The sequence below is a fragment of the Ranitomeya imitator genome, chromosome 4, assembly GCF_032444005.1.
Source record: "Ranitomeya imitator isolate aRanImi1 chromosome 4, aRanImi1.pri, whole genome shotgun sequence".
NCBI lineage: Eukaryota > Metazoa > Chordata > Amphibia > Anura > Dendrobatidae > Ranitomeya > Ranitomeya imitator.
In genome coordinates this window covers 677,863,570-677,882,983 of record NC_091285.1, presented here as the reverse complement: position 1 = coordinate 677,882,983, position 19,414 = coordinate 677,863,570, and the positions used below count along the sequence as shown (strand labels likewise).

At 39.2% G+C, this 19,414-nt stretch overlaps 1 protein-coding gene across 1 annotated transcript in view; it reads left to right on the top strand.

The window, feature by feature from the left end:
• Positions 1-669: 669 nt before the first annotated feature.
• The window catches only part of LOC138677306 (mucin-3A-like), a 28,175-nt gene continuing 9,430 nt past the window's right edge, over positions 670-19,414 (top strand). The window contains exons 1-5 of the mRNA XM_069767340.1: positions 670-812; positions 3,649-3,696; positions 5,173-5,274; positions 11,298-11,416; positions 11,500-11,549. Coding sequence (XP_069623441.1) covers positions 761-812; positions 3,649-3,696; positions 5,173-5,274; positions 11,298-11,416; positions 11,500-11,549 — 371 coding nt within the window. The 5' untranslated portion in view covers positions 670-760. The remainder of the gene's footprint in view (positions 813-3,648; positions 3,697-5,172; positions 5,275-11,297; positions 11,417-11,499; positions 11,550-19,414) is intronic.

The following is a 19,414-nucleotide window of genomic DNA, read 5'->3' as shown; positions in this document are numbered from 1 at the left end:
GTGAGCGGTGCAGTGACTGTAACCCACCTGTCCATGACTGAAAGCCGGTGGCCCCTGGATACAATGAGTTCATATTCTCCCTGTAACCATACTGACAGTGTGGAGTCCGGGAACCATTATAATGCTATTAACTTGTACATTTGCCTTATGTGTGCAAGTAAATTGCATTTTCCAAGATTCCAGGTTCCCTTTAAAACTATGAAATATGATGGGCAGGGCCCCGAGACTATCACATGCCATTTATCATATTGGTCTTATCACGAGATGAAGGAACCTTTTTTTGGCTCACCTTCACTTGTGTGGCACTACAATCACTGCCTTCACCCCCGCTCTCGCCCTTTATCACAATACCTTACCCAAGGCAATGTGGTTTGCTGGCCAATAATATCTAGGCTTTTCTTCACCCCCTTCCAAAAAATAAAGAAAATTGCCATTTGGCACTCCTGATATATCGATAATTCCCGTAGTCCTTAGATATAGGCTGGCTAAGAGCATATATCACTTTACGGTAATACGCACTGGTGGGATTTGAACCCAGGACAAGAGAAGAAATCTCACCGTGGATCTTGACCTCAAAGTAAATATGAAGATTGGAAGAAGAAGCAATAAATGGAGACATCCATGGCTCGGCTTTACGCATTTCTCCACTGATAAGAAGCTTAATCATTTCCCGGAGCTGTAAAGTCGATCAAAAGATCACAGCCTCTTACTGGAAGCAGTGACATTCTCTGCGGAACCGTGCTAGGAAGCCACCGAAGACATGAGTCCTGCGCTCTCCTCCACCACCATCAGGTTCCTGGTCCTACTATTAGGTGAGTGCGATCTACAAAATGCATACAGTCGTATCTGGATCCCAGACTAGCGGCAATGGAAGCAAACACTCAGCTGTGAGACATACGAGGGGTACGCAAGGTGGCTGTAATGGTTCGTGGATCATATACTACGCCTTTACATAAGTCTTTTAAAGATATCAATGACCTCCTTTTTTGCAATCTTTGTTATATTTACTATGCTAGTGTACAAAAAAAAGTATTACTTTACTTGGAAACTATCATCAAGCTGCTGTTGACAGATCCATGAACGTCATATCAGAATTATAGGGGGGTCATATGTATCTGTATGATCAGGAAGCGGCGGCTGTAATAAACCATCGCAGTCTTGCTCGATTTCTGATCTATTTTCCACTGCTTATTGAATAGAAAAAAAAAGTATTACTTTACTTGGAAACTATCATCAAGCTGCTGTTGACAGATCCATGAACGTCATATCAGAATCATAGGGGGGTCATATGTACCTGTATGATCAGGAAGCGGCGGCTGTAATAAAACATCGCAGTCTTGCTCGATTTCTGATCTATTTTCCACTGCTTATTGAATAGAAAAAAATTAGCTACAGGGAAACTGTCACCAAGCTGCTGTTAATGGATCTGATTATTTTATTTTTTTTGCATATTTAGTGCTATCATTGAAAAATTGTAATATATTGGCTCACTTTTGCTCAATCGATGATCTATTTTACTCTGCATAGTGTCCAAAAATAACAACATAGAAGTTATCATCAATCTGCTGTTGACTGATCTATTTATTTAGTGATTGCATTGACAAATGGTAATATATAGGCTGAATTTTGCTCAATTACTGATCTATTTTGCTATGCATGTTGTCCAAAACAATTAACCACATGGAAATTTTCAAGCTGCTGTTGATCGATCTGATTACTTATTTATTGGTTTCTTTATTGATTTCATTGACAAATTGCAATATATAGGCTAATTTTTGCTGAATTGATTATCTATTTTACTCTGCATAGCGTCCAAAAAAAGCTGCATAGAAATTATCATCAAGCTGCTGTTGATAGATCTGATTACTTATTTTTTGGTTTATTTAGTGCTTTGATTGAAAAATTATATTTTATAGGCTCAATGCTGTTATATTCCTGAACTATTTTCCTCTAGATAGTGTATGAAAATTTAGCTACATGGAAGCTATCATCAAGCTGCTGTTGACAGATCTGGTTGCTTAAATTTTTGTCTATTTAGTAATTTCATTGAAAATAATGTAATATATAAGCTCAGTGTTGCTTGATTGCTTATATATTATACTCGGTATATGTGGCCAAAAAAAAAGCTATATAGAACTTATCATCATGCTGCTGTTGACTTATCTGATTACTTACTTTTTAGTTTATTTAGTGTTTTCTGTGAAAAATTGTAATATTTAGGCTCAATTTTGCTGGATTGATTATGTATTTTACGCTGGATAGTATCCAAAAAAATGGTTATATAGGAACTATTGTCAAGCTGCTGTTGACAGATCTAGTTACTTATTTTTTTTGTCTAGTTCTTTCATTGCCTAATTTCTGAAAAAAAACATGAGGATTATCAGTAACCTCACTCCTGTAATCACTTACTGACTAATGATGTATGCGTGTATGATTTTCACAAGCAAAATGTATTATCTGATTTATAAATCATCTTGAGGATCACTCATGCCTTCAATATGTGACTGTGTGATCAGGAGTAGAGGCTATAATAAAAAGCCACAGTCTTCTTCAATTTCTGATCTATTTTAATCTATGTATTATTAATAAAAAAAATAGTTACATAAAAACTATCAGCAAGCTGCTGTTGACAGATCTTGGTATTTATTATGTGGTTTATTTACTATTTTTGTTGAATAACTGTAATATATAAGTGCAGTCTTGCTAAATTTCTGATCTATTTTACTCTGTATAGTGTCCGAAAAACTTAGTTACATGGAAACTATCAGCAAGCTGCTGTTGACAGATCTTGTTATTTATTATATGGCTTATTTACTATTTTTGTTAAATAACTTTAATATATAAGTGCAGTCTTGCTCAGTTTCTAATATAATTTACTCTTTTTGCTGTCCCAAAGACTTAATTTATTATATAAGCAGAACGTTAATGGTTCACTGAAATCCATAACCATTTTTTTATGATAATTGATGCATGCCATAATAATAATAAAAAAACTAAAAAAATATGTTTTCTACATATTTGCTAAATATATAAATTATAATGTACGGTAATATATTATATTTTATAATTCTAATTTTATAATATATTATAGAATATATATATTTTATAATATATTATAATATATAAATATTTTATAAACAATATATATATATATATATATATATTGTTTATAAAATATTTATATATTATAATATATTATAAAATATATATAATATATATATATATATATATATATATATATATATATATATATATATATATAAAATAATCAGATTAATATATGTAAAAAAAAAGGCAGCAGCACCTGCATGAGTTCAACTAGTTTTGCAAAACAAAGAAAAGCCTCAAATAGTTGCATTTATCAAAAATTTAAAAAAAAACTTTTTAAGCTTAGGAATGCAAAGTGGAAAAATAAAAAAAAATCTTTTTATCAAGGGATTAACTCACTACTGTCCGGCACACTATAGGCTATCATGCATTTTTCAAGGAGCTTTGTCCATTTTAGGCAACCGATGTTCGCTTGATTGGAATTTGAGTGGAATTTTACCTGTTATTAATTTGCATTTCTTTTATTGTGCCTTTATGTTTATACTACAGTTTGGGCGCATTATCGAGTCTTCCTGACTTTTCTCCTCTTTTGTTTTGCAGTAATTAAAATGACAGCGGTGACGGCTAAAAGCAAAACAAAGACCCCGTGTAAGTGCTCCCCCATCCCTCTAATGTCTATCGGGTTAAACTTTAGCCATATCTGTCCCACGGTCACGCTGTTATCTACATTACTGTCATAAACATGGACGTCCACAACGTGATCAGGTCCTTGTTTGACGTCAGAGACTTTTTTTTGACCTTGGAACGCCGGGCGGAGTAAAGATATGAGATAGAAGGTTGAGCTGTGTCACACACACACTGATATCCCAGTTGATCCCACTATCTATTTGGATATTTAAAACAAGTTTTGTTGTTTTTTTGTAGAACTGGAAGTGGAAGATCTAAAATTAGAGATCTAGATGTAGTAGGGATTAATTTTCCATTTGTACCATATGGACAACCTTGACCCATTAGGTCTTACGGGCAACAAAGAGGTAGACCTCAAAATTAAGCCAAGCAGATAGCCACCACGAAGAAACTTCAACTCCTTTGAACACAACTTTCGATTACAAAATTGACAGTTTTCCTTTTACTTTATCGGTGCCATGCAATACCAGTGGCCACTGCAAAAGTAATCAACAACTGGTCCATGAATCCTATTATGGGAAACATAAATTTGAAGTATGGGTTGTCCAGATGGGACAACCCTTTAAAGATGATTTTCCATCATAGACATAATTCTATCTGATGACCTCATTTATATGTTGGGGTTCAACCTTTCGGAACCCAAATCGATCCCTACAATGAAGATGTCCTCTTTTATTGAAGAAACCACAGAATGGACCCAATTATTGAATCATGTTTGGTTGCACTTCCAGCAAAGAGGAAAAATAGTAGAAGCGACTATGGCACTTTCATTCTTGGTATGGATTCAGGTTCTTGTGGTTGAACTCCTATGATCAGTGATGCCATAAAACATGGGGGGAACATGGTCTGGGCTTTGTGGTTTAAGAATCCCAGTTGGACAGATTTACCAGGCAATAAACCATGATTTCCCATAATAGACAGTATCCTTGTGACCTGAAGTCTGAAATGTGTAGACCAGAAGAACATTACTCTAAATGATAATAAAGTATTGACCAAATATTTTATGTTAAAACTTAGCAGACGGTGGATGGCATATTGGGTGAAAAGGAGTTGGTTTCAAAATTTTCACTTTTGGTTTCGTCAAGCTATTGCTTCATTTGAACATTGACTGTACATACACTTGGTCCATCAGAGGGTTGTCTTCTGCCAGACATTTTGGGTCAGTTATTCTATATGGGCCTGGACTTTTCCAGATGATCCCCTGGTGGACTTGTCCAATCTTCCTTTTCTCGGTGGTCAGTTAAACATTTTGTTTACGTTCACCATAATTTCTACTTCCATATTACATACCGCTTTTAGCTAGAGCAGTCGAAAACTGTTAGACAAGTCACTTATGTCACCATCTTTTTCACATCGTGCACCATGTCTTGTTCTTTGGGGGGGTGGGTATCTCAGGTTCTCTTGTTAAAATTAATCTTGCCTTATTTTGTCTTCCAGCGAAATGTGAGAACGGAGGGATCTCAAATGGGAATAGTTGTGTTTGTCCTAACTATACTGAAGGAACTAATTGTCAAAACATTAAAGATAGGATTGAAATAGGTAAGCCACTCCGTGCCAAAGAATATCAATATCAATGGAGCACTGTGAACAGGTTTGGGCACCGGTGCTCAGGAAGGATATAATGGAACTAGAGTGAGTACAAAGGAGGGCAACAAAATTAATAAAGGGGATGGGGGAACTACAATAGTCACAGAGATTAGCAAAATTAGGATTATTTAGTCTAGAAAAAAGACGACTGAGGGGCGATCTAATAACCATGTATATAAGGGGACAATACAAATATCTCTCCAAGGATCTGTTTATACCAAGGAAGGGGATGGTCACATGGTGGCATTCTCTGCATCTGGAGGAGAGAAGGTTTTTCCACCAACATAGAGGAGGATTCTTTACTGTTAGGGCGGTGAGAATCTGGAATTGCTTGCCTGAGGAGGTGGTGATGGCGAACTCAGTCGAGGGGTTCAAGAGAGGCCTGGATGTCTTCCTGGAGCAGAACAATATTGTATCATACAATTATTAGGTTCTGTAGAAGGACGTAGATCTGGGGATTTATTATGATGGAATATAGGCTGAACTGGATGGACAAATGTCTTTTTTTCGGCTTTGCTAACTATGTTAATGACAATAGGTGAAGGACGAGAAAGTAAAAAAATGTATCATAATGACCATAATGGTTGGCTGTAAAATCTAATGGGGCTATCCAGTGCCTATAACTTCTGCATCAGGAGATGAGCGGCACTACTGACATGGCACCCCTCGGTCATCTGCCAGGTCTTGTGCACGGTCAGCAGGTGTTATGTACCTGTTCTACTAACTAGAACAGGAAGAGTGGACAACACCTGCATGGCTAATGGTTAGTGTTGAGCATTCCGATACTGCAAGTATCGTGTATCAGCCGATACTTGCGGTATCGGAATTCCGATACCGAGATCCGATACTTTTGTGATATCGGGTATCGGTATCGGATCAATAGGGATGTGTAAAATAAAGAATTAAAATAAAAAATATTGATATGCTCACCTCTCCGGCGGCCCCTGGACATCACGCTGCTAACCGGGAGGCTTCTTTGTTTAAAATGCGCGCCTTTAGGACCTGCGAATGACGTCCCAGCTTCTGATTGGTCGCGTGCCGCCCATGTGACCGGCACGCGACCAATCAGAAGCCGCGACGTCATTCTCATTCACAAAAACTCCTAATTCTAGGAATTAAGGACCTGCGAATGACGTCGCGGCTTCTGATTGGTCGCGTGCCGGTCACATGGGCGGCACGCGACCAATCAGAAGCCGGGACCTCATTCGCAGGTCCTAAAGGCGCGCATTTTAAACAAAGAAGCCTCCCGGTTACCAGCGTGATGTCCAGGGGCCGCCGGAGAGGTGAGCATATCAATATTTTTTATTTTAATTCTTTATTTTACACATCCCTATGGATCCCAGGGCCTGAAGGAGAGTTTCCTCTCCTTCAGACCCTGGGAACCATGAGAATACCTTCCGATACTTGATGTCCCATTGACTTGTATTGGTATCGGATATCGGTATCGGCGATATTCGATATTTTTCGGGTATCGGCCGATACTATCCGATACCGATACTTTCAAGTATCGGACGGTATCGCTCAACACTACTAATGGTTCTTTAATCCCAAAGGCTATGCTAACTGATATGTAATTCCATGATACCATGTAATTGTTATTTTCCATGGTAGTGGGTGTTCCATTCCATGCCAATGCTTTATCATTCCATGCCAATTGTTCTGATACCTATGTCAATGGTCATGATATTCCATGCTAATAACTATATCATTGCATGCTAAGAGTCTTAGCTTTCTATTGCATTAGTTATGTCATTTGATCCCAATAATTGTGCTATTTCATGCCAACGGTTATTTATTTCTCTTGTGCTATTTTATAAGTACCACTGGTAGTCACTCTATGTCAATATTTATGTTATTCCACGCTCATAATTATGTCAATTCATGACTAGTGTTGAGCATTCCGATACTGCAAATATCGGGTATGGGCCGATATTCGCTGTATCCGAGTTCCGATACTGAGTTCCGATACTTTTACAATATCGAATACCGGAATCGGAAGTTCCCTTAATGCAATGAGCCAGTTTTATCCTATTCAGCCAATGAAGATCCTAAGAAGTGTGGGCACATCCTGTTAGGCATGTTAGCCATGTTAACTAATGGCATGGCTGTGATTGGCTGCTGAAATTATGTTGGTGGTGGGCAGTGCGTGGCGGAGACTGCGTGTTTGTGTGTGTGGGCGGTGTCTGTGCGGGCCTCTCAGGGGTCCGTGCGGGCCTGCTGGGGGTCTGTACGGGCCTCTAGGGAGTCTGTGCGTGCTGCCGGGGGTCTGTACAGGCCTCTCGGGGGTCTGTGCGGGCCTGCCGGGGATCTATATGGGCCTCTCGGGGGTCTGTGCGTGCTGCCGGGGGTCTGTACGGGCCTCTCGGGGGTCTGTGCGGGCCTGCCGGGGGTCTGTACGGGCCTCTCGGAGGTCTGTGCATGCTGCCGGGGGTCTGTACGGGCCTCTCGAGGGTATTAGTCCCATCATCCGGCTAATGTGTTGAATGTAAAAAAAAAAGCACAAACATACATACAACATACTGTACATAATAATAATAATCTTTATATAGCGCTAACATATTCCGCAGCGCTTTACACAGATTATCATCGCTGTCCCTGATGGGGCTCACAATCTAAATTCCCTATCAGTATGTCTTTGGAATGAAACCGGAGGAAACACATGCAAACATCATACAAACTCTTTGCAGATGTTGTCCTTGGTAGGGTTTGAACCCAGGACTCCAGCGCTGCAAGGCTGCTGTGCTAACCACTGCGCCACCATGCTGCCCATACAACATACATACAACATACATACTACACACAACATACTACATACATACTACATACATACATACTACATCCATACAACATACATAACACATACATACAACATACTACATACAAACTACATACATACATACTACATACATACATACATACTACATAAATCCAGCATACATACTACATACAATACATTCATACGTTACATACATTACATACATATAGACATACAGTACATATAACCTAGAGTACATACTCACCATCACTTGTCACTTTGTTCCCCGAAGCCAGTGTTATCTGTAAAAAATATTAAAATAACAAACAAACAATATACTCCCTGATCCGCAGAAATCCACGAGTGTCCCACGACGATCTCCCGTGGAGAACAGCAGCATCAGCTGATGCGACCGCTTTGTAGGGGCTCCAGGAATACAATGATGGGAGGAAGGTATCCTTCCGCACTGTATTCCTCCGCCCCTGTAAAAAAATAGTCCCTAGTCTCACTTTTGGCATTGCTGTGTGAGAAAGTTCCCATGCAGCTTTTGCCATAAAGTGAGACCATTGAACTATAGTAACCTCTCAGTGATGCACGGCAGGAGCCATTGTCTCCTGTCAGTGTGTCACTGAGGGTCCTATAGAGCAGTGACATCACCCGATGTCACTGTTCTATAGGGGAGATCATCGTGGGACACTCGTTATTAATTGGACTACGGCGGACAGGTAGTATACAGTTTATTATTTTACGTTTTTTGCAGGCGCTGAAGTATGGTAAGTATGGTGAAATTAAGAATAATAAAATTCTTATTTCTGGCTGTGTCTTTATTTTATTTTTAATTCTTTCACTACTCTAGGATTAATAACGGATAAGTGTCTTATTGACGCCTCTCCATTATTAACCCGGCTTAATGTCACCTTACAATAGCAAGGTGACATTAACCCCTTATTGCCCCATATCCCATGGCTACACGGGAGTGGGAAGAGGGGCTAAGTGCCGGAATTGGCGCATCTTACAGATGTGTCATTTCTGGGGTGGCTGCGGATGGGTATTTGTAGCCGGGGGGGGCCAATATCCATGGCCCCTCTCTAGGCTATGAATATCAGCCCGCAGCTGTCTGCATGGCCTTTCTGGCTATAAAATATAGGGGGACTCCATGTCATTTTTTGGGGGGGTCCCCCTATTTTAATAGCCAGTAAAGGCTACACAGACAGCTGAGGGCTGATATTCATATACTGGGATGGGCCATGGGTATTAACCCCTTCCCAGGCTACAAATATTGGTCCCCGGCTGTCGGCTTTCCCCCTCTAGCACAGAAAATTGCGAGGGAGCCCATGAAGTTTTTTTTTCCGTTTTTTTCTTTATGTTCATTTATCAACATCGGCCTATCTACGGATATATATATCTATAGATATATTTACAGTATAGATACAAAGATGTTTCTATCCATATATCTATCTGGCTAATTTCACACATCAGGCACAATCCGGCGAGCTTTTTAAAAAAAATGATCCGGTTTTTTTCAGCTGGATCCGTTTTTTCTCATAGAGTTGTATTAGCGCTGGATTGCGCCTGATGGCCTCACGTTTCATACGTTTTTCGCTGGATGCATCGCTGTGCATGTTTTCGCCGAACAGAAAAACCGTTCCTCTGTATGTGTTTTCCGTCCGGCGGCTTTTTTGATGGATCTGGCAAGAAATGGATGAAACGTGTGGCTATCAACACATTAGCCAGATGATGGGATGGGACTACTACTATCCCATCATTGGCTAGTGTGTCAATCACTGTCATTGTAGCAGGCATAGCCTGATGGGACTTGTAGTCCCATCGGACGATGCCTGCACACACCCGCTCAGACCCCCGGCAGCCAACACAGACCCCCAAGAAACCCATACAGGCCCCGGCAGGCCCGCACAGACCCCAGCGAGGGCCGGACAGGCTATCAACACATTAATGTGTGGCTATCAACACATTAGCCAGATGATGGGATGGGACTACTACTATCCCATCATTGGCTAGTGTGTCAATCACTGTCATTGTAGCAGGCATAGCCTGATGGGACTTGTAGTCCCATCGGACGATGCCTGCACACACCCGCTCAGACCCCCGGCAGCCAACACAGACCCCCAAGAAACCCATACAGGCCCCGGCAGGCCCGCACAGACCCCAGCGAGGGCCGGACAGGCCCCGTCAGGCCTGCACAGACCCCCGAGAGGCCCGTACAGGCCCCATCAGGCCCTCACAGACCCCCGAGAGGCCCCATCAGGCCTTCACAGACCCCCGAGAGGCCCGTACAGGCCGCAGCTGGCCCGCACAGACCCCCGAGAGGCCCGTACAGACCCCTGGCAGGCGCGCACAGACCCCCCAAGAGGCCCATACAGACCCCGCCCGCACACACAGTTACGCACAGTCTCCGAACACGCACTGCCCACACTCTTACCCCCTTCCAAACTGGATGTACAAGGAAAGAAAGGGTTTATTTTCATTCTGATATTTGTGTCCCATTGACTTGCATTGGTTTCCGGTATCGGAATCGGCGATACCCGATATTTTTGGTTTATTGGTCCGACCCAATCAGATCCAATATTTCCGGATATCGGAAGGTATTGCTCAACACTATTCATGACAAGAGTTGTTTCTTTTCATGGCAGTCCCTATTTCATTCACTGGCAATGGTTGAGCCTTTTTATGCCAAAGGATGCACCATCCAATCCCAGTTGTTGGGTCATTCTATGCCATATTTTGCATAATTCACTGTCAATTATTATTTAATGGCCTTCAAATCGATATCGTGCCATGGTGACTTGATGGATGAACGCTCTGTATTAAGATCGATGTTGTGGAAGCCTAGGCGGGTCCACCAGGGTCTTTTCCACTGTTATCTTGATAGTATCAAGCCATCGGGTTGCTGCTCTTCCTCTTCGCCTTGTTCCTTCTATTTTTCTGACCATGATGTCCTTCTCCATGCCAATAGTTGTGCCAATTGTGCCTTTCCACGGCAGTTCTTGTGTATTTCATCCCATGACAATAGGTTGTGTGGTCCCATGCCAATAATTTTACTGTTCTATGCCCATGGTTGCACAGCTCCATGCCAGTAGTTGTTTTAATTCTGTGCCAATGGTTGTGTCGTTCCATGCTATTGGCTGTGCTGCGCCTATTGACAGCCCTTTAATTTTATCTCCGTCTCCAGCCATAATTACGTCTCTCTATTTCTCATTAGGAACGACTTATGTAGCCAAGCTGGATGTGGTATTAACGGTCAATTATTTGTACTCCGACAATCTACAGAATAACACAACTGCAGAATATCTAGATTTTGAGAAGCAATATAACGAGCTGGTAAGTCACCCGCTAGATGAACCACATAATGGGGGCATTTGGTACAAAAGCACCCACTAAGCTCTTCTTCTTTTGTTCTACAGATAGACATATTACTCAACGGATATAATGCAACTTATGAATCTATTTTTGAGTAAGTCTTGAAAAATAATACTTTGTGTATGCACGACTAATGGGGGCTTTACCCACCTATGTTTTCTATCATGCTTTACGATCTCACACCGATTGATAAGCCAACAGATTGGCCAGCCGGCTGCTAACTCAAACCAACTGGAAACCACTTTAATGCCAAGATCTCTTATTCACCCAATGTTCAATGACGTGTTCAAACCATGGACCAGGAATAATGAGATCTTCCATTCTGTTCGGTTCTGAAGTGCCATTATTCAAAAGCACTAAATCCAAAAATGAAACCTGAGTGACCCCATAACAAACCAACACTAGGACGTAAGACTTGGTGGCATCCAGCACATCAGTCATGGATCTATTATGTCTCTTAAATTAAATTTGTGTCCTACCATAAATTAAATACAGTCTCTACCCATCATCCCCATAGTCCCTAACCCTATTCCTTATAGCACCCTTGCTTTGGCAAAACTAATGTAGATAAATAGAAAATAGATAGATAGATAGATAGATAGATAGATGATAGATAGATAGATAGATAGATAGATAGATAGATAGATAGATAGATAGATAGATAGATAGATAGAAAGATAGAGAGATAGATAATAGATAGATAGATGATAGATAGATAGATAGATGATAGATAGATAGATAGATAGATAGATAGATAGATAGATAGAAAGATAGAGAGATAGATAATAGATAGATAGATGATAGATAGATAGATAGATAGATAGATAGATAGATAGATAGATAGATAGATAGATAGATACACAGGTCAACAAAAAAATTTTTTTTTTCTGGTGTCCAAAATATTTTAATGAATTTGGGGTATTTTTGGGGTGCTGATTCTGAATATGCTATCAGTTTTGCCAGATTGGCTCAAGTTTTTGAGATTTTTGGTATCTTATTTATAGCACTTGTTGGTAAATGCGACGCATCATCTCATTAATTTCTTTGGATTAGTACTTGAACTGAGCAGTTCTCAATATAGTTTTGTGTTAATTAGTGTTCTAAAAGTTTGTTCATAGCTTGATTTTTGCACTAACTTTATGTTGTTGTCTGTTTTCCAGTGAAAAGCATGAACTCATCAAGAAGAAGTTGTCTTAACGATCCAGACTCATTCTGTTACATTTGTGGTGAATACACACTTCATCATCATCAGGTGGGGGAAGGTCAGGTAACATGGTAACCACAGGTACAGGCACATCTTCACAATGAGGGACAGGCCTTCTTGCAGATTCCATGTTAGGATACTCCCATTTTCGTTTCTTATGCTTATTGAATCCTTGCACTTGCACTGCACAGAAATAACAGTCATCATGATGATTTTTTTGCTCTCTCCACACCATTGGAACACCAAATTTGAAGCTTTTTCTTTGTCCTTTGCTCCATTTTCGTAATAATTCGATACATGCTTTGCACACTATGTGTGGTGCCCAAAACTTGTCTTGGTCCCCAAGCATAAGCCCAAAATAGGCAAAATACACTTTTTTTACGAAGTCTGTTATGTTTCTTCTATGTTTTGGCAGTGTGTATTCACCACAAATGTAACAGAATGAGTCTGGATCGTTAAGACAACTTCTTCTTGATGAGTTCATGCTTTTCACTGGAAAACAGACAACAACATAAAGTTAGTGCAAAAATCAAGCTATGAACAAACTTTTAGAACACTAATTAACACAAAACTATATTGAGAACTGCTCAGTTCAAGTACTAATCCAAAGAAATTAATGAGATGATGCGTCGCATTTACCAACAAGTGCTATAAATAAGATACCAAAAATCTCAAAAACTTGAGCCAATCTGGCAAAACTGATAGCATATTCAGAATCAGCAGCCCAAAGTTACCCTAAATTCGATGAAATATCTTTGGCACCAAAAATGCTGTTGACCAGTGTATAGATAGATAGATGATAGATACAGTAGGGCAAAAAAGTATTTAGTCAGTCAGCAATAGTGCAAGTTCCACCACTTAAAAAGATGAGAGGCGTCTGTAATTTACATCATAGGTAGACCTCAACTATCGGAGACAAACTGAGAAAAAAAAATCCAGAAAATCACATTGTCTGTTTTTTTATCATTTTTTTTGCATATTATGGTGGAAAATAAGTATTTGGTCAGAAACAAACAATCAAGATTTCTGGCTCTCACAGACCTGTAACTTCTTCTTTAAGAGTCTCCTCTTTCCTCCACTCATTACCTGTAGTAATGGCACCTGTTTAAACTTGTTATCAGTATAAAAAGACCCCTGTGCACACCCTCAAACAGTCTGACTCCAAACTCCACTATGGTGAAGACCAAAGCGCTGTCAAAGGACACCAGAAACAAAATTGTAGCCCTGCACCAGGCTGGGAAGACTGAATCTGCAATAGCCAACCAGCTTGGAGTGAAGAAAACAGTGGGAGCAATAATTAGAAAATGGAAGACATACAAGACCACTGATAATCTCCCTCGATCTGGGGCTCCACGCAAAATCCCACCCCGTGGGGTCAGAATGATCACAAGAACGGTGAGCAAAAATCCCAGAACCACGCGGGGGGACCTAGTGAATGAACTGCAGAGAGCTGGGACCAATGTACCAAGGCCTACCGTAAGTAACACACTACGCCACCATGGACTCAGATCCTGCAGTGCCAGACGTGTCCCACTGCTTAAGCCAGTACATGTCCGGGCCCATCTGAAGTTTGCTTGAGAGCATTTGGATGATCCAGAGGAGTTTTGGGAGAATGTCCTATGGTCTGATGAAACCAAACTGGAACTGTTTGGTAGAAACACAACTTGTCGTGTTTGGAGGAAAAAGAATACTGAGTTGCATCCATCAAACACCATACCTACTGTAAAGCATGGTGGTGGAAACATCATGCTTTGGGGCTGTTTCTCTGCAAAGGGGCCAGGACGACTGATCCAGGTACATGAAAGAATGAATGGGGCCATGTATCGTGAGATTTTGACTGCAAACTTCCTTCCATCAGCAAGGACATTGAAGATGAAACGTGGCTGGGTCTTTCAACATGACAATGATCCAAAGCACACCGCCAGGGCAACGAAGGAGTGGCTTCGTAAGAAGCATTTCAAGGTCCTGGAGTGGCCTAGCCAGTCTCCAGATCTCAACCCTATAGAAAACCTTTGGAGGGAGTTGAAAGTCCGTGTTGCCAAGCGAAAAGCCAAAAACATCACTGCTCTAGAGGAGATCTGCATGGAGGAATGGGCCAACATACCAACAACAGTGTGTGGCAACCTTGTGAAGACTTACAGAAAACGTTTGACCTCTGTCATTGCCAACAAAGGATATATTACAAAGTATTGAGATGAAATTTTGTTTCTGACCAAATACTTATTTTCCACCATAATATGCAAATAAAATGTTTAAAAAACAGACAATGTGATTTTCTGGATTTTTTTTTCTCAGTTTGTCTCCCATAGTTGAGGTCTACCTATGATGTAAATTACAGACGCCTCTCATCTTTTTAAGTGGTGGAACTTGCACTATTGCTGACTGACTAAATACTTTTTTGCCGCACTGTAGATAGATAGATAGATAGATAGATAGATAGATAGATACATAGATAGATAGAGAGATAGATAATAGATAGATAGATAGATGATAGATAGATAGATAGATAGATAATGGATAGATAGATATATAATAGATAGATAATGGATAGATAGATAGATAGATAATAGATAGATAAATAGATAATAGATAGATAGATAGATAGATAGATAGATAGATAGATAGATAGATAGATAGATAGATAGATAGATAATAGATACCGGTAGATAGATAATAGATAGATAGATGATAGATAGATAGATAGATAATGGATAGATAGATAGATAGATAGATAGATAATAGATAGATAGATAGATAGATAATGGATAGATAGATAGATAGATAGATAGATAGATAGATAGATAGATAGATAGATAGAAAGATAGATAATAGATAGATAATGGATAGATAGATATATAATAGATAGATAATGGATAGATAGATATATAATAGATAGATAATGGATAGATAGATAGATAGATAGATAGATAGATAATGGATAGATAGATATATAATAGATAGATAATGGATAGATAGATACAGTGGGGCAAAAAAGTATTTAGTCAGTCAACAATAGTGCAAGTTCCACCACTTAAAAAGATGAGAGGCGTCTGTAATTTACATCATAGGTAGACCTCAACTATGGGAGACAAACTGAGAAAAAAAATCCAGAAAATCACATTGTCTGTTTTTTTATCATTTTTTTTGCATATTATGGTGGAAAATAAGTATTTGGTCAGAAACAAACAATCAAGATTTCTGGCTCTCACAGACCTGTAACTTCTTCTTTAAGAGTCTCCTCTTTCCTCCACTCATTACCTGTAGTAATGGCACCTGTTTAAACTTGTTATCAGTATAAAAAGACACCTGTGCACACCCTCAAACAGTCTGACTCCAAACTCCACTATGGTGAAGACCAAAGAGCTGTCAAAGGACACCAGAAACAAAATTGTAGCCCTGCACCAGGCTGGGAAGACTGAATCTGCAATAGCCAACCAGCTTGGAGTGAAGAAATCAACAGTGGGAGCAATAATTAGATAATGGAAGACATACAAGACCACTGATAATCTCCCTCGATCTGGGGCTCCCACCCCGTGGGGTCAGAATGATCACAAGAGCGGTGAGCAAAAATCCCAGAACCACGCGGGGGGACCTAGTGAATGAACTGCAGAGAGCTGGGACCAATGTAACAAGGCCTACCATAAGTAACACACTACGCCACCATGGACTCAGATCCTGCAGTGCCAGTCGTGTCCCACTGCTTAAGCCAGTACATGTCCGGGCCCGTCTGAAGTTTGCTAGAGAGCATTTGGATGATCCAGAGGAGTTTTGGGAGAATGTCCTATGGTCTGATGAAACCAAACTGGAACTATTTGGTAGAAACACAACTTTTCGTGTTTGGAGGAAAAAGAATACTGAGTTGCATCCATCAAACACCATACCTACTGTAAAGCATGGTGGTGGAAACATCATGCTTTGGGGCTGTTTCTCTGCAAAGGGGCCAGGACGACTGATCCGGGTACATGAAAGAATGAATGGGGCCATGTATCATGAGATTTTGAGTGCAAACCTCCTTCCATCAGCAAGGGCATTGAAGATGAAACGTGGCTGGGTCTTTCAACATGACAATGATTCAAAGCACACTGCCAGGGCAACGAAGGAGTGGCTTTGTAAGAAGCATTTCAAGGTCCTGGAGTGGCCTAGCCAGTCTCCAGATCTCAACCCTATAGAAAACCTTTGGAGGGAGTTGAAAGTCCGTGTTGCCAAGCGAAAAGCCAAAAACATCACTGCTCTAGAGGAGATCTGCATGGAGGAATGGGCCAACATACCAACAACAGTGTGTGGCAACCTTGTGAAGACTTACAGAAAACGTTTGACCTCTGTCATTGCCAACAAAGGATATATTACAAAGTATTGAGATGAAATTTTGTTTTTGACCAAATACTTATTTTCCACCATAATATGCAAATAAAATGTTAAAAAAACAGTCAATGTGATTTTCTGGATTTTTTTTCTCAGTTTGTCTCCCATAGTTGAGGTCTACCTATGATGTAAATTACAGACGCCTCTCATCTTTTTAAGTGGTGGAACTTGCACTATTGCTGACTGACTAAATACTTTTTTGCCCCACTGTATATAATAGATAGATAATGGATAGATAGATAATAGATAATAGATAGATAGATAGATAGATAGATAGATAGATAGATAGATAGATAGATAGATAATAGATAGATAGATAATGGATAGATAGATATATAATAGATAGATGATAGATAGATAGAGAGATAGATAGATAATAGATAGATAGATAGATAGATAGATAGATAGATAGATAGATAGATAGATAATAGATAGATATATAATAGATAGATAGATAGATAGATAGATAATGGATAGATAGATATATAATAGATAGATAATGGATAGATAGATAGATAGATAGATAGATAGATAGATAGATAGATAGATAGATAATAGATAGATAGATAGATAGATAATGGATAGATAGATATTACATAGATGATAGATAATAGATAGATATTAGATAGATAATAGATAGATAGATAATAGATAGATAATAGATAGATAGATAGATAGATAGATAGATAGATAATAGATAGATATTAGACAGATAGATAGATATTAGATAGATAATAGATAGATAGATAGATAGATATTAGATAGATAGATAGATAATAGATAGATAGATATTACATAGATGATAGATAATAGATAGATAATAGATAGATAGATAATAGATAGATATTAGACAGATAGATAGATATTAGATAGATAATAGATAGATAGATAGATAGATAGATAGATAGATAGATAGATAGATAGATAGATAGATACACTGCCTTGCTAAAGTATTCGGCCCCCTGGAACTTTTCAACCTTTTCCCACATATCATGCTTCCAACATAAAGATACCAAATGTAAATTTTGCACGCCCCACTTTTCAGTTTTTCAAATTCCACAAATATTTAAAATCACCAATAAATTTTGTTCATCTTCACAATTGTGTTCCACTTGTTGTTGATTCTTCACCAAAAATATACATTTGGTATCTTTATGTTTGAAGCATGATATGTGGGAAAAGGATGAAATGTTCCAGGGGGCGAATACTTTCGCAAGGCACTGAATATAATAGACAGATAGACAAATAGATAGATAATAGATAGATAATAGATAGATAGATAGATAGATAGATAATAGATGGATAGATAGATAGATAATGGATAGATAGATAGATAGATAGATAGATAGATAATAGATAGATAGATAATGGATAGATAGATATATAATAGATAGATAATGGATAGATAGATATATAATAGATAGATAATGGATAGATAGATAGATAGATAGATAATAGATAGATAGATAATGGATAGATAGATATATAATAGATAGATAGATAGATAATGGATAGATAGATAGATAGATAGATAGATAGATAGATAGATAGATAGATAGATAGATAGATAGATAGATAGATCTGAACGGGAAACCACTGGGTAAATCTGACAGGGAGAAGGACTTGGGGATCCTAGTTAATGATAAACTTATCTGGAGCAGCCAGTGCCAGGCAGCAGCTGCCAAGGCAAACAGGATCATGGGGTGCATTAAAAGAGGTCTGGATACACATGATGAGAGCATTATACTGCCTCTGTACAAATCCCTAGTTAGACCGCACATGGAGTACTGTGTCCAGTTTTGGGCACCGGTGCTCAGGAAGGATATAATGGAACTAGAGAGAGTACAAAGGAGGGCAACAAAATTAATAAAGGGGATGGGAGAACTACAATACCCAGATAGATTAACGAAATTAGGATTATTTAGTCTAGAAAAAAGACGACTGAGGGGTGATCTAATAACCATGTATAAGTATATAAGGGGACAATACAAATATCTCGCTGAGGATCTGTTTATACCAAGGAAGGTGATGGGCACAAGGGGGCATTCTTTGCGTCTGGAGGAGAGAAGGTTTTTCCACCAACATAGAAGAGGATTCTTTACTGTTAGGGCAGTGAGAATCTGGAATTGCTTGCCTGAGGATGTGGTGATGGCGAACTCAGTCGAGGGGTTCAAGAGAGGCCTGGATGTCTTCCTGGAGCAGAACAATATTGTATCATACAATTATTAGGTTCTGTAGAAGGACGTAGATCTGGGTATTTATTATGATGGAATATAGGCTGAACTGGATGGACAAATGTCTTTTTTCGGCCTTACTAACTATGTTACTATGTTACTATGTTACTATGATAGATAGATAGATATATAGATAGATAATAGATAGATAGATAATAG